The sequence below is a fragment of the Lithobates pipiens genome, unplaced genomic scaffold, assembly GCF_037356315.1.
Source record: "Lithobates pipiens isolate NorthernLeopardFrog02 unplaced genomic scaffold, aLitPip1_a1.2 Scaffold_13, whole genome shotgun sequence".
NCBI classification, from domain to species: domain Eukaryota; kingdom Metazoa; phylum Chordata; class Amphibia; order Anura; family Ranidae; genus Lithobates; species Lithobates pipiens.
In genome coordinates, this window is record NW_027507718.1 from 486,175,081 (window position 1) to 486,191,737 (window position 16,657).

Below are 16,657 nucleotides of genomic sequence, written 5' to 3' on the forward strand. Positions count from 1 at the left end.
TTGTTCAATGAAGCTTTGACAATAAAACCTGGAAGCCGATTGGTTACTATACAGAACTGCACCAGATTCTGTGTGAACCAGTTTTCGTAAATCACCCCTTGTGTATCACCTAAGACCAGTCAGTTCACTTTGTATATGTGAGCATATAAAAGCACCTTAAAAGTGGTGTTGCCACCAAAAAATAAAAAATAGTTTAAAATTCTTAAAAAAAAATAACAAAAAAAAAAAATTGGAAAAAAATTTTTTTTACTCACCTCTAAATGCCTATTGCTAGGGGATCCCTCGTAGTCTGCCTACATCATTGCTCGGGCTGGTGACATCACTTCCCCTCGCGCCGCACAGTCATCTGCGACCTGTTACATGTCCCAGATGACTGTGCAGCGTATCACGGCCCATGTGCAGTGGGTGCCCAGGCGTGAAGCCACAGCCGGGTGCCCACAGTAAGAATGACGGGAGCGGAGCGGGGAACGAGGGGGGCATCGCTGGACCCTGGGACAGGTAAGTGTCCGATTAATAAAAGTCAGCAGCTGCAGTTTTTGTAGCTGCTGACTTTTATTTTTTATTTTCTTTAGGAGGCACCCCACTTTAAAGAATGGGAGAAGTGAAGGCTGTGATCTTACTGGAAAGCTGTGTGGAGATGAACTAGTTGCAGGCTTTACCATAAATACCCATTGAATTTGACAAATATGTATAGCAGCAGCACCCCCAAGAACCAGCACATTTCAACACAGCGAACAATTTCTTGGTGACCCCCCCCACCTTCATTCATGAGGTAAATAGCAAAACAATTCCCCGTACTTGTTCTGGGCTCATGTAGAGTTTTGTTCCGACTTGTCCAGTATGTCGAGCATATGCCGGCATTGGCGTCAAAGTCGCTTCTTCATCATCTTCCTGGTCCATCTCGGTTACTAGCCCAAAGTCCCCAACTTTAACTACATCATCTATTGTAAAGAATATATTGGAAGGCTGGAAACCACAAAGAGAGAAATACAAACGTTACTCAAAGAGCATCTGTTTCTGCAATAACATTTACATTTTCAGCATAAGCTTTCTTTGTGTTTTATTCTTTCCAGTACAAGCAGTATGTGTGTGAGCGGATACAACAAAAGTATCACGGAGAATGCATTTCAGACACTGAGGTCGATCTACTAAAACTGGAGTGTGCAAATTCCAGCTGTGCATGGTAGCCAATCAGCTTCTAACTTCAGCTTGTTCAATTAATCACGGCGCCAGAGCCCGCAATACCCGGAAGTAATTCCGGGAGCGATGTCGCCGGCCGGAGTGGTGAACGAGGACCGCTGCGAGGGCTTCAATCTCAGGTAATACATAATAAGCTAGTATGCTATGCATACTCGCTCATTATGCCTTTGTCTTGCAGGTTTCTTTTGATTTTTTCCATGGGTTTAAAACCACTTGCCGAGCGCCGCATGAACATTTACGTTGACAGATTGGCACGGACATGCAAATGGGCATACAGGTACGTCCCTTTAAATTTGCCATTATGTGGTCGCGAGCTCCGTGAGTGTGATAGAAGGGTCCTGCGGACTCTATGTCTGCGGGGATACCTGCGATCGTCTCATGGAGTGAAAGAACGGGGAAATGCTGATGTAAACAAGCATTTCCCCATTCTTCCTAGTGACAGGACACTGATCACAGCTCCCTGTGATCGGGAGCAGAGATCAGTGTCGAGACACAAGTAGCCCCTCCCCCCTACAGTTAGAACACATCCCTAGGACACACTTAACCCCTGCAGAACCCCCTCCCGGGTAACCCCTTCACTGCCAGTCATATTTACACAGTAATCAGTGCATTTTTAATCGCACTGATCACTGTATAAATGTGAACCGTCCCAAAATAGCACCAAAAGTGTCCGATGTGTCCGCCATAATGTCGTAGTCACAATAAAATCGCTGATCGCCGCCATTACTAGTAAAAAATAAAAATAAATTATTAATAAAATTGCCATAAAAGTATCCCCTATTTTGTAGACACTATAACTTTTGGGCAAACCAAACGCTTATTGTTTTTTTTTACCAAAAATATGTAGAAGAATCGGCCTAAACTGAGGGGAAAAAAAGCTTTTTTTATATATTTTTTGAGGATATTTATTATAGCAAAAAACACTGCAAATTTTTTTTTTTTCAAAATGGTCTCTTTGTTTATAGTGCAAAAAATAAAAATTACAGGAAGTGATCAAATACCACCAAAAGAAAGCTCTATTTGTGGGGGAAAAAAAAAAGGACATACATTTTGTTTGGGAGCCACGTCGCACTTGTCAATTGTCAGTTAAAGCAACACAGTGCTGAACCGCAAAAGGTTCTCTGGTCTTTGGCCAGCCAAATGGTCCAGGGCGTAAACCCAGCCTTATGGTTAAGGCTGGGTTTACACCATTGTGAATTGGATGTGGGTTCTCAACATCCAATTCGGAATAGCAGGAGATTTTGACCGGGTTAACGTATCTCCACTGCGAATTTGCACAGGAACCCTGTGTGTCTTTTGGTCCCTTTCAGGTCCAAGGTCAGTCAAAAATTTGGGCTGAAATCAGACCTGAAACAGTGAACGGGGATGCACCAGACCCCTGCTGGGAGCCGTATTGGTATTAGGTGCAAACCCAGCCTAAGCCTGCTTTCACATGGTGTACTCCATTTGGTCTTAGCGTTTTTTTCCTCATACATGTCTAAGTAAAGCCCAAAGGACTCTGCAACTTCTTACATTAGTGCAAAATAGAATTTATTCAATACATTTACTGTTCTGGTATTCTTGTACATTAGGCCTGGTTCACATATCTGAGTGGGCAAGGCAGCCCATTAATTTTAATGGGCTGCTGTTGCAGGAAAAAGGGTACTGCACCATTTTAAAACGCAGCGGCAGGGAAATCGCATGGTATTTTCCCGGCAGTTCCCTCACGGGCAAATGAGCTATCTTTTTAAATGTACAAGGTGCAATTAAGAATGAAAGAGCAGGGCGTTTTGGCTGCAGGTGGTTGTGCGTGCTGGAACAGGTACGATTCCCGCACTGCAACCTCCCACAATAGTGTGGACAGCAGAACGTTCATAAGAAAACCACACAGGAGCGTTTTCATGTGAAAAGATGATCAGCAACTGAAGACAAACACCAGGGATACAGAAAAATTTGCCTCTCCTATTCTCATACCTGTATACCCCCCATGGTCTGAAACCATTTTTATATTTCAGTCACGGGCCTAACAAGTCAGTAATTGAGATAGACAGATACAGGGGGGGGGGGGGGGGGGGGGGGCGACGACAATGATTTGAGCCCCTAAAGATTTTGTAAGTTTGCCCGCTTACAAAGAAATGAAGGGTCTACAAGTTTTGTTCATAGGTGTATTTTAAATGATAGAGGCAGAATATCAACCGAAAATCCAGAAAAAAAAAAAACACATTAAAAAAACAAAATGTTAAAAATGGAGTGCGTAAAATAAGTATTTGATATTCAAGCAAAAACATGGACTTAGTAGTTGGTGGAGAAGCCCTTGTCAGCAGGCACAGACGTAAGAAGATTCTTGTAGTTGGTGACCAGGTTTGCACACATCTCAGGAGGGATTCTGATCCACTCTTCTTTACAGATCTTCTCAAAACCCTTAAGGTTTCTTGGCTGTGGCTTGGCAACTAGAAGTTTCAGCTCCCTCCATACATTTTCTATAGGATTAAGGTCTGGAGACTGGCTAGGTCAATCCATGACCTTAACATGCTTCTTCTTGAGCCACTCCTCTGTTGCCCATTGGCGGTATGTGTTTTGGGTCATTGTCATGGTTGAAGACCCATCCATGACCCATCTTCAGTGTTCTGACTGAGGGAAGAATGTTTTCATTCAAGATGTCACAATGTATGGCCCCGTCCATTGGCCCCTCAATGAGGCAAGTCGGAGTGTACCTTTAGCAACGAAACCTCCCCAAAGCAAAATGTTTCCACCTCTGTGCATGCTTGACTTACAAAATCTGCAGGGGATCAAATTATTTTCCCCACTATGTGTGTATATATATATATTCTACAGTCTCAATAGTTGTACCAATCCAGTCAAAATAGAAAAAAATAAAAAAAATATTTAATAAATATATATATATATATATATATATATATATATATATATATATATATATTTTTTTTTTTTTTTTTTTATTTATTTTTTTTTTTCTAGTTTGACTGGATTGTTACAACTATTGAGACTGTAGATAAAAAGTACAGATCCATATTTAATTTGTACCATTTCTGAGAATACACAAGAAAAAAAATTCCAATACAAAAAGCATTGAAAAGTAATTTCATCAAATGAAGCATTTTGTAAAAATGTTCTGTATATTTACAGGTAAAAAACGGCTTGTGCCTCACATAGATCCAGTCCCTGACTCAGACTTAAGTATGAGGAAAGCATCACTAGGTGGTATTTTGATGGTGACAATATATGCATGATAACTGTGCTCAACATGGGTGTATTTAATAAGAGGTTAACACTGCCATTTTATTTACAAGTATTCATTCAGAGATAATGGTAGAGGAAGAAACACTGAATATCCCACTGGGAAATATGTTCTCAGCACCTGCAGGAAGGAACAGAACTCCTCCATGAACAGGGCCGATTTCACACTTGGCATCCTTAGGCGATCATTTAAAGGCATAGTCCATTTTTGCAAAAATGTTATAAATGTACCCACATTAACCACTTCTCCTCAGGTGGACATCGTGGAGTTTAAGTGGTTAAATCGGAATGATGGGTGCAGCTGCAGGCATCAGATATCTTCTTTTTCTACCTACAATTCCCTGTCATGTAAAAACAATCATAGTGGCTGTTCAGCCGCTTGATTGTTTTAACAGGGAGCGGGAGGGGATGCCCCTTCCCTCCCGCTGCCCTCCGGTGCTTCTACCAGGTCGCCCATGCGATCAGTGAGCCAGAGAATGAATAGGCCGGTAGCAGCCATTTACTATAGAGAATACCACGGACCGGGTGGTCTCTATGACCGGCGGAGGCAGAGTGCAACATTAGGACGACACATCCGGCCTTGGCAGATGTAAACACTGCCGTTTCCTTAGCTGGGAAGCCGTGATTTTTATTTTACTTTTGATTTCCAGCCTAGAGGAGAGATGTGGGAATGTATAAACCCCAGATCTCGCTGTAAAGAGGACTTGTCATGTCCTATTACAGGAGATGTTTATGTAAATGGCATTTAAATTGGCGCAAATGTTAGCGTGGAAGTAACCATTCTAGTCCAAGACCTCCTCTAAATGCAAACAGGTAACCTGTGAAAAAATTTAAAGCGTCACCTATGGAGATTTTTAAGTACCAAAGTTTTGCACCATTCCACGATTGTGCGCAGTTTTAAAGTGTGTGTTCAGTATCTATTTATTTGGCGTAACATCTTTTTAACTATACAAAAAAAAAAAAAAAAAAATCAGGCTAACTTTAGTGTTTTGTTGTTTTTAATCCATGAAACATTAAAAAAAATAAAAAAATAAAAAAAAAAAATGTTGCAACACCACCATTTTATTCCCTATGATCTCTGCTAAAAAAAACATGTTTGAGGGTTCTGAGTAATTTTCTAGCAAAAGAAATATGATTTTTACATGTAGAGGAGTGAAAGAACTTTTTTTGTATTGTATTTGAGCTTGCAGAGCATTGCAACTGCAATCAATGCGTTGTGTTAGCAATGCACAGGCTCTGCAGACTTTCTTTCCAGTCTATACAGATGGGGCTGGAGGAAGTAAACACTATACTACAAGTGTAGTATTGTAGTGTAGTCACCACACTTGTGCTATGTTGAGATCTACGAGTTCCTTCATCGTGGTGGCAGATGGGACTTCTAGTCTGTTCATTCACAGATCTGTATGAATGGATGACGCTGCTGTGCAGGCCTAGCCACACACAACCACATTAAAGTTTAAAACAAGGGACATGGCTGTATGGCAACCAGCTGTGATGATTGACATGAAACCAGAAGTGAGGTTCCGAGTCTGATGATTTAGTGTGGGTGATATACAGGGCCACCATCAGGGGGGTACAGGCAGTACTTATGTAAGGGACCCGAGTGTCCCTAGAGGCCTGGCCAGCCAGGGCCAACGCCCCACTACAGCAGAACATGAAATTCATCCTGTACCAGCTCCATTAAGACAAGCCTCCACCACCTACTTTCATCTGCCCCTCCCAAGTCCTCCCCCACTGGCTGTGGCTATGCGGAGCATTATTTAAGTATTCTGCACACAGTAATGAAATTTAACAAACCGCGACTCGAGCACTAGCCAACGTTTGACAACATCCCCAGCAGCAGGTGATCGTGGCCAGCACTCGCTCCTCCTCCATTTCCTGCTGAGGTGGGTTTGCTTGCAATGTGATTGGCCGGCACAGGTGCAGTGGCCAGCTTGTCGACGGTGCGGGTGGACACAACAATAAGTCACAAAAATGTAATGTGTGCTGCTGACTGTGCCCCCTGTAGATTTTATTTGGACTTTATCTCCTCTTTGGATGGGACGCCCTAAGGCTGACAAGCTGGTATAATTTAGTTGCATTGTGAAAATGGATGACTCTGGGTGCAGATGAGAGTCACATTTTGGACTTCACTATGTAACTCTCACCCCCACCCAGAGTCATCTTCAACCATTTTCACAATGCAACTCCATCATCTTCATTCCCACCCAGCACAAGCCATCCCTCCAGTCTCCACAATGCATCGCCACCCACGCCCAGCACCATCCATCCCTCGAGTCTCCAAAGGTGTAAGAGTGTTAAAATAAAAGTGGGCACACCGAAGGACTCCCACGGCATGTGGGCGGGCCCTGGAGAATGTTGGGGGTCGGGCCCCTGGGGTGCCCAGGCCTAAAGCTGTGTAAAGGGCCCCAAAATTTCTGATGGCTGCCCTGGCGATATACAAGACACACAACAATGGGTCTGCTGTGACCACAATATGCCATTTCTTGCTGTGGCAAGCTGTTAACACAAGCTTTTATTTGTTTTATTACATGTGAGTGCAATATTTGAAGATTTACACATATACACATATATATATATATATATATATATATATATTTATTATATTTTGATAAATTTCTCTTAAACATTATTACACTATCCTAGCACTTAATTTTATTTCCTGTGAAGAGGACAGGACACCTCACTCATGATTGGATATCGCTGCATGATTTAACCCTATGTGGGTGGATGTTTGTTTGCCAAGCATGAGAGTGCAAGGCATCTTCATCTGGTGAGCGAGTTTCTAAAGGGGAGTGGAAGCACTATGCACGCGGTGTGGCAGAAAATTTGGAGAACCACAATTCCCATTTAACTGCATTTGGAGCCATTATCACCTATTATTGGACTGTATAAATCACAGACTATTATTGCAGTCACTATTGTTATAGTGACTAACACTTGCCACTGGGTGTTTATTTTACAGATTTGAACAAATGACCCTAGTGCTGCTAGGCAGAAGTGCCAACCGCTTAGCCATTGTGCTGCCCTTAATAGAAGTGTAGCACAAGACACGGTCAGAAAGGTGGACTATGCTTTTAATCCACTGACAATTATGAGATTTTTCCAAAACCAACCTCCTAACACATACAGGGGTTGATTTACTAAAACTGGAGAGGGCAAAATCTGGTTGAGTTGTGCATGGTAGCCAATCAGCTTCTAATTTCAGCTTGTTCCATTAAGCTTAAGAGCCCTTTCACATTGACAGCACTCGGGCATCAGTGGTAAAGCGCCGATATTTTGAGCAGCGATTTACCGTCATTTCGGGGCGCCTTTCCCCTCGGCAGCGACGCTCTGCGGGCCCTATTAACCTAAAAGGGTTAATAGGGCCCGCAGAGCGGCACTGCCGAGGCACTTTTGGCGGCGCTGCCCATTGATTTCAATGGGCAGGGGCGCTTTAGAAGCTGTTTGCAGGACTTTTTTTTTAGCGTCCTGCCAACGCAGTGCCCCGGAGTGAATGCACTCTGGCTTTCACACTGGGATTGCAGATGAGGCATCTTTCAGGTGCTTTACAGTCGCTATTTTTAGTGCTAAAGCGCCTGAAAAACGCCTCCAGTGTGAAAGGGGTCTTAACAAAAAAAAAAATCTCAAAGCCGTTGTGAAAATGTCAAAGAAGCAAGTGAGTTATATAAACAATATTAAAAAAAAAAAAAAAAAAAAAAAAAAAAAAAAAACATTCATCTATACTGAATATTGTAATCATTAGTTTACAATAATCTGATAGAAGAAACGTTTGTGAATTTTTAATGTATGAGGTCAGGACAATAACAAGTACTCACCTTCAGGTCCCTGTGCATTAGTCCCTTGTTGTGTAAAAACTGAACGGCTTCTGCAATCTGCAGAAAAATATGGAGGCATTCAGCTGGTGGGCGCTCCTCCAATGTGCTGCGTGCCTCCATCCAGTCTTTGAGGTTCTCCTTTCGGCACAGCTGCATCTGAATGTAGAGGTACACTTTGGGAGAGCCGGGGTTCAGCTTTTCTGCAGTGTTTTTTGTGAGGTCCAAGTTCAAGGTTTTTGGTCTGGGAGGAGATGTAGACAAAGTGCTTGGGGAAGTGGGTTTACTTTCACTGGAGTCCTTTGTGTCAGAGTCTCTGCGTGAGAAATCGCTGGTTGTAACAACAACAGACACGTCTGTTCTATTGTCCACATTTGAAGAGTTATCACAGCCAGAGTCTTCAAACACGATGGAGGATGAGGTCCTCTCATGGATGCCCATCTCCTGTCTTCTCCGAGGGCCATGTCCACAGACAACATCAGCTTCCTCATCATCGTCCATTGCACTGTGATCAAGGTCACAGTCTGTAAGGAAACTGTCCTGCAGATTCAACATGGCATCAAATGACTCGTTGAGGTCACTACTTGTAGAAAAATGGAGAGGAAACGAGAGTCTCCGATGTGCACCTGCATGAACGGCAACAAACTCCGTGGACAGAGAGGTTAGGCTCTCCGATGAAGGGGTGATCACCTCTACGTGCTCCTTCATAGACTGGAGACCACTACTCCGAATCTTGACAGAAAGCCCATCTACTGGCGGAGTGGGGGAGCTGAAGGGCCAATCCGTGCTAGATAAAAAGATATACATTAGTCACTGAATGCACAGGACAGAAGTAATACCTACTTCCCACTCTTACCATGCTACAACTTTACACTGGAATACAATCCCCCTTTCAGCACTATATTGTAGCTAAAATGAATGATAAAACCCAGCTTAAATCGGGCCTCAGCCCCCAAAATGTGAAACCGTTTATAAGAGCAAAAGAGCCCACACCTTCCATCCTTCAGCCACAGTTCATCCATTTTTTCTTGCCACAACTCTGGAGGTTCTTCCTTCCATGCATTGAAGTAACGTACAATCCCAGGATGCTCCAGCTTGGCAAGAGCCTTTACTTCCCTCATCACCTTCTCTCTGGCCAGTTTCCTATGAACATTTCAGCAGAGGGAAAACACAATAAAAGAATATGAATTTAAGTTTTTACCAGCCCTTTAATTATAGTGCAAAGACTATGGGGGGGGGGATTGACTGAGGCTTCATACCATTACGAATAATATGCGGCATCCCTGCATCCAATTTACAATGACAGGATATTTTAACAGGTTCTCTATGGAGCCGGTTTACATATATCCACAGCGAGTCCGGTACGTTTTGCAGAAAAACACTATGCGTCTTTTGATCCATTTCAGGTGAGAATTCAGCCCAAAATTCAGACTGAAATCGGACCTGAAACAGTGAACCACCACACACCGGACCCCGGCTGTGAGCCGCATGTGGCTCTACGTGAACCAAGTCTTAGGCTGGGTTCACATTGCAGCGATGCGGGAACGCCGCGAATCCGCTGCGGGTTCCCGCATCGCATGCCTCCCGGCGGCAGTTCACACTGCCCTATGCCAACTGCTGGGAGTGTCAGTGAAACGTTAATGACACCCCCAGATCAGTTCGCATATCGCAGTGCGATCTGCAAACTCGGACAGGAATCGGATCGCATGGTGTGAACACCCATGCGATCTGATTCTGCTGCGGACCGAAAAAAGGGTCCTGTGCGAGTTTGGGCCGGGTGCGATGCTAATTTAGCCATACTATCTGTATGGCTGAACTCGCATCGCAGAGATCGGATGTGATTTTCACTGCAGTGCGGTGCGAATCACATCCGATTCTCGTCACCGCTGCAGTGTGAACCCAGCCTAAAACCAGAGAGTGCAAAATCTGGTGCACCTGTGCAGAGAAACCAATCAGCTTTGCCATTTTTTTATTTTTTTTGTTTTTGTCAAAACTTAATTGAACAAGTTGAAGTTAGAAGCTGATTGGCTAACTTGCACAGGTACACCAGATTTTTCTCTCTCCAGTTTTAGTAATCAACTGCAGCAGAACACATTTTTAGTAATCAACCACTGTGTTAGTGCTCCATTCAGAATAAATCGCCTTGCTTACAATATTAGGCTCCATTCACACTAATGCGTTTTTTATGCTTTTTGCAGAAAAGCAGGGAATTTTTTTTAACAAAGCATTTTTGTGCCTCCGTTTTTTTTTGTTTTGTTTTTTGGAGAGGGTTGGGGACTTTTTTCCCCCAAAATGCATCATTTTGCATGTAATAGACTTCAATGGACCCACATCCAAAAGTACTGCGTTTTTAATATGATTTTGCATCTTTTTTTTCCCCGCTGTATATAGCTGGTTGATAAGGAGCGGGTCAGCTGACAGCTGAAAGCCGAAATCCATTATCTGAGCATGCAGCCCAGCATGTCAGGAAAGGAATGGGACGAGCGAGCGTGGCCCCCCCCCCCCCCCCCCCCCCCAACCAACCATACCAGACCGCATGCTCTCAACATTGGGGGAGGGGGTGCTTTAGGGCAGTGGGGGGCTCTGTGCCCCCCCCCCACCTCAGAGCACCTTGCCTCCATGTTGATGGGTGGCTATTCCTTCAGAGAGCATGCACCAATGATTTCACTACCTGCATATACAGTAAAAATCTCCTCAACGCTACAGGTTGAAGTTTACTTCCCCTTTAAAAGGTTACTTGCAAATACATTGTTTACATGAGAACCTGTTGAACAAAAATAAGGACAGAAAAAAATAATAATGTCATTACCTGTTTGGGAGCCGAATTCTTTTGATGGCATAATTGCAGTCATCTACTTTATTCCGGGCCTCAAACACGACCCCAAAACCACCTCGGCCCAAGCACCGAATAGGCTCAAAGTCTGTGAGATATCTGTAATGCAGAGATGGTCAAGTTTAAAAAATATTCCTTTACAAATTCGATCGCAATTTAAGGCTAATCCAACGCCACCTTTCTGACAAATATGATCCATCCCTTTATGTCTGTACAGAATTTTGAGGTATAATTTGTTACTACCAGAAGTGTCTATTTTATCCTGGTTGCAATGGAAGAACTATAAGTACCCATACTGCCTCTACAAAAATTGAATTCTAAAGGGTAGGTGCACATTGGTTTTCCAAGAGCCTTTCCATTGCAGATGGTAACCATATAATAAATAGATATCATTCCAGTAGTGGGGTGAGTTACTTCCCTCTCCTTTTTCCGTGTTTTCTTGGAGCAGTGTCAGGGTGGGCTCCAATAATCCACCAATATTCAGTAGAAAAAACAATGGGACATAATCTCCAAAGCAATGATTTACCGATTTCTGTCCAAAACACGTAAATTGTAACAATGCCAGCATTGTTACAATTTACAAGTTTTTAAATCAGTAAATCATTGCATTGGAGATCATGTCCCATTGTTTTTTCTAATAATAATAATAATAACAATAATAATAATAATAATAAATATATATATACATATATACATACATACATACATACACACACACACACACGGAAAGTATTCAGACCCCCTTACATTTTCACTCTGTTATATTGCAGCCATTTGCTAAAATCATTTAAGTTCATTTTTTTTTCCTCAGTGTACACACAGCACCTCATATTGACGGAAAAACAAAGAATTGTTGACATTTTTTGCAGATTAAAAAAAGAAAAACTGAAATATCACATGGTTCTAAGTATTCAGACCCTTTGCTGTGACACTCATATATTTAACTCAGATGCTGTCCATTTCTTCTGATCATCCATGAGATGGTTCTACACCTTCATTTGAGTCCAGCTATGTTTGATTATACTGATTGGACTTGATTAGGAAAGCCACACATCTGTATACAAGACCTTACAGCTCACGGTGCATGTCAGAGCAAATGAGAATCATGAGGTCAAAAGGAACTGTCTGAAGAGCTCAGAGACAGAATTGTGGCAAGGCACAGATCTGGCCAAGGTTACAAAAAAAAAATTCTGCTGCACTTAAGGTTCCTAAGAGCACAGTGGCCTCCATAATCCTTTAATGGAAGATGTTTGGGATGACCAGAACCCTTCCTAGAGCTGACCGTCCGGCCAAACTGAGCTATCGGGGGAAAAGAGCCTTGGTGAGAATGGTAAAGAAGAACCCAAAGATCGCTGTGGCTGAGCCCCAGAGATGCAGTCGGGAGATGGGAGAAAGTTGTAGAAAGTCAACCATCACTGCAGCCCTCCACCAGTCGGGGCTTTATGGCAGAGTGGCCCGACGGAAGCCTCTCCTCAGTGCAAGACACATGAAAGCCTGCATGAAGTTTGCTAACAAAAACACCTGAAGGACTCCAAGATGGTGAGAAATAAGATGATACCAAGATAGAACTTTTTGGCCTTAATTCTAAGTGGTATGTGTGGAGAAAACCAGGCACTGCTCATCACCTGTCCAACACAGTCCCAACAGTGAAGCATGGTGGTGGCAGCATTATGCTGTGGGGGTGTTTTTCAGATGCAGGGACAGGACAACTGGTTGCAATCCAGGGAAAGATGAATGTGGCCATGTACAAGGATATCCTGGACAAAAATCTTCTCCAGAGTGCTCAGGACCTCAGACTGGGCTGAAGGTTTACCTTCCAACAAGACAATGACCCTAAGCATACAGGTAAAATAACGAAGGAGTGGCTTCACAACAACTCTGACTGTTCTTGAATGGCCCAGCCAGAGCCCTGACTTAAACCCAATTGAGCATCTCTGGAGAGACCTAAAAATGGCTGTCCACCAACGTTTACCAACCTGACAGAACTGGAGAGGATCTACAAGGAGGAATGGCAGAGGATCCCCAAATCCAGATGTGAAAAACTTGTTGCATCTTTCCCAAAAAGACTCATGGCTGTATTAGATCAAAAGGGTGTTTCTACTAAATACTGAGCAAAAGGGTCTGAATACTTGAACTTAAATGATTTAAGCAAATGGCTGCAATATAACAAAGAGTGAAAAAAAAAAATCTGAATTATGGTTGCCACCTCATCCCTTTAAACTCGAACACATATTAATTACACAGGTTCTGTGACTGATTAAGGTGATAATTAAACTCCCTTGGTGCCTTATCTGCATTTACTTAGCCTCAGAACCTGTGTAATTCAAAGGTGTTCGTGTTTAAAGGGATGAGGTGGCAACTCTAGTCTGAATACTTTCCATCCCCACTGTGTTATATGAGGAAACCAGGGCATCTAGAGGAAACCGACATGAAATCCATACAGAATGTACAAACTTGCTTGTGCTACAAATCAAACTCAAGGCCTCAGCAATACAAATCAATATCATCAACCATTCAGCCACCATTAAAAGGTTTCTCTAGGCAAAAACGTTTTTGAGTGGGGAAGGGTTAGACTTTCCGTCAAGTTTTCACTGCTGCGTCTGTCCCCTCTGAGGAGATTTATCACTGCTTATACTGGTGACCACGGTCATTGAGAAAGTTGTCCATAGAACCAGAAGTAAGAGGAAATCTTCCAATGGGGACAACTGTTTAAGAGGGGTTATCCCCTCACTGAGGGAGATTTCCTCTCACTTCAATTGTGTATTCTAATATAAAGTTTATTTTATGCAATTTGTTAGAAACATATGACATGAATAACGAAGCAATAAGGAATGTTCATGCATACCAGGAAAGTTTGAGCTTATTCACATTTGTTTCATTGTGAACTGACCGTGACACGTATCCACAGCTGTATTCACCCCTACTGTCAGCAAGGTCCCCATTCATGGAATCGTATTTGTTGTCTGTCTGACACTGAGTCTCAGATTCCTGTCTCTTCTGAAAAAAATAAAATTAAAACAAAAAAAAATCTAATTTTTATATACATACACATTACAAATGTACTTTAATATTTGGTATAAAAAAAGTTCTAATATTGACACTCGATCTCTCGAGTTCAGCCTAGTTCATTACAGCGAGTATTTGGAACATTAGTAAAGTTTATTTTTTAAAACACTTTAATAATATTCCAAATACAAGCTGAAAAAAACCCCAAAAAAACAAAAACATTGACCACCAAGATAGACGTAACACAAGGAACTGCACATACCCTGGCACTGTGTGGATGAGGCTGGAACAGCTTGCGTACCACATAGGTGGTGGCGGTGATACACAGCAGAATAGTGCCCACTATCTCCTTCCACCAGTGTAGCAGTAGAACGGGATCTTTCTTCCTGAGGTTTTTGTAGTTTGGGTTCTCCAGGATGCCAATGGTGATCTGAGTCCCCCGCTTGCTGCGCTCTCTTTTGTAGTACGGCAGGTAATAACCGTTGTCTGCAAAAATATAGGTTACAAGATTACATTTGAAGGAGCATCATTTTCTCAGTTTACGTTGTACAGAAAGCAAGCATCTGAGGACAAACATACACTCAGCTGTAGAGGGCGCTAAAGTACGAGTTCAGCCCATCTGTGCGACAGGCTGAACAAATGAGGGGTGGATAGGTTTGGAATTTTAATGGTTTAGAATTGGATTGACAACTGTTGCATCTACTTGTGCATCGGTTATCCAATCAAAGAACATCAAGAAAATAGGAACTGGTAATGAAAGTATTTAAAAACACTCAGAGAACAATGGTCCTTGCACACAATGCCGGTATGAATGAATATATAAACTGGAGTTCAAAATTAGAGAACCTACAATTTCCTAAATTTCACGGTCACTGCTTAGAGCAATTTCAAAATGATCTAAACAGGAGTAAAAGCTGTTTTTTTTAAGGACATTTCATGAGTTACATATATTTTGAAACACAAAATAAAAAAAAACTTCAATGAGATTTGAAAAAGAACATTGATCAAAATTAGAGAACACTTTCAAATGCCTCTCAGTTATTGGTGTTAATCTGGCACCTTGTGCCAATTTCTTTAATTATCTGACCCTATTTAACTGGCAGCCTAACTTTCCAGTTTTCACTGACTTTGCAAGATGGTGATCCTTTCTAAAGTAACTGATACCCTCCGGCAACAGGTTGTCCAGGTGAAGGCCAAAGGGATGACCATGGATTTCAGCCAAAGCAAGAGAAGTCTGTCATTCCAAGTCTGTGATTTCTAGAATATCGCATCTTTACAACGTCACAAACTCATTCAAGTCCCCCAAGTAGGCTGGTCGTCCACGAAATGCAAGAGAGGACAGGATAATGCAGAGAATCTCAATGGGCAATCAGTTCAACATTGCAGCTGCGATTGCTCGCCAGTTCAAAAGCAAAGCAAAATTGAAGTTACGCACACCTAGTGCATTACCAATGGCATTTATTGAATGATAAAACCAGTAAAAAGTGGGTAATCACAAAGTAGCAACTCTCAATGAGATAAAAAGCACACAATGTAGAATAGTGCGAACACATGAGCTGCCTCACATAGAGGGGGTTAAAAAAACTGGCGCGTTTCGAGGGCGCACCCCCTTCCTCAGAGCTGAGTTTAGCTCTGAGGAAGGGGGTGCGCCCCCCAAAACGTGCTAGATTTTACTCCTCTTTGTGATACAGATCATGTGTTTGCACTATTCTACATTGTATGTTTTTTGGCTCTGAGAGTTGCTACTTTGTGACTTTTTACTGGTTTTCCTATTCAATAAATGCCATTGGTAATGCACTAGGTGTTGCGCACCTTCCATTTTGCTTTGTTTTTGTAATTTCCATCAGATTACCCCATCTGAGGATGACAGCATCTGCTTAGTCTTGGAATACTGATGCCCTTATTGCTCTTCACCTTAGAAGACAATTAGATGAAAGTGACTGCTTTTTCTTGTATATGCTCGCCAGTGCAGCGCTGAACAGATTAAGGATCTGTCTCCTCATACAGCATGTCGCCGTTTAAAAGAATTTGGACTGAAAGCCCACTCTGCAGTGAGCAAACCTTTCATTAGCAGAAGGAATCAAAAGGCTAGACTAACCTTTGCTGAGGAGCATGTTGTGTGGACAGAGAAGAACTGGTCCAAAGTAGGCGGTCAACAGAAATTTACATTTTTCAAATAATTGGCATTGGTCAGAAACTTTCCGATATTGGTCAAATCTCCTCCCCTTGCCCCCCCCCCCCCCCCCACCCGCAGCACTCGCTGCAGTCTCTGACAATCTCTGTCAACGGTGCAGTGGGCAGCAAAGAGATGACATCTCTCACTGCCCTCCTCGCATCACCGCTGTTCCACCCCTACAGCAGGGCTGCCAAGGCTGTTGGACAGAGATGCAGCTGCGGGTGAGTAGAGCGATAGCAAGTTTAATTTATTTGGGTCCGATGGGAAACCTTATATTTGTCGTCAAACTAGGAAAAGACTAAATCCAAAGTGTGTAAAGAAATCAGTGAAAAGGGGGGAGGGGGACGCGTCATGGTGTGGGGTATATTTTCTGCAGCACGAGCTGGGCCC

General features: G+C 42.7%; 1 protein-coding gene across 4 annotated transcripts in view; it reads right to left on the minus strand.

Annotated features, from left to right (window-relative positions):
* The window catches only part of EIF2AK3 (eukaryotic translation initiation factor 2 alpha kinase 3), an 84,135-nt gene that overhangs the window by 16,723 nt on the left and 50,755 nt on the right, over nucleotides 1-16,657 (minus strand). For all 4 annotated transcript variants that reach the window (XM_077477996.1, XM_077477997.1, XM_077477998.1 and 1 more), the window contains 6 exons: nucleotides 14,354-14,577; nucleotides 13,976-14,082; nucleotides 11,062-11,184; nucleotides 9,246-9,395; nucleotides 8,256-9,039; nucleotides 799-966 (listed from right to left, as the gene is read on the minus strand). In XM_077477996.1, coding sequence (XP_077334122.1) covers nucleotides 799-966; nucleotides 8,256-9,039; nucleotides 9,246-9,395; nucleotides 11,062-11,184; nucleotides 13,976-14,082; nucleotides 14,354-14,577 — 1,556 coding nt within the window. The remainder of the gene's footprint in view (nucleotides 1-798; nucleotides 967-8,255; nucleotides 9,040-9,245; nucleotides 9,396-11,061; nucleotides 11,185-13,975; nucleotides 14,083-14,353; nucleotides 14,578-16,657) is intronic.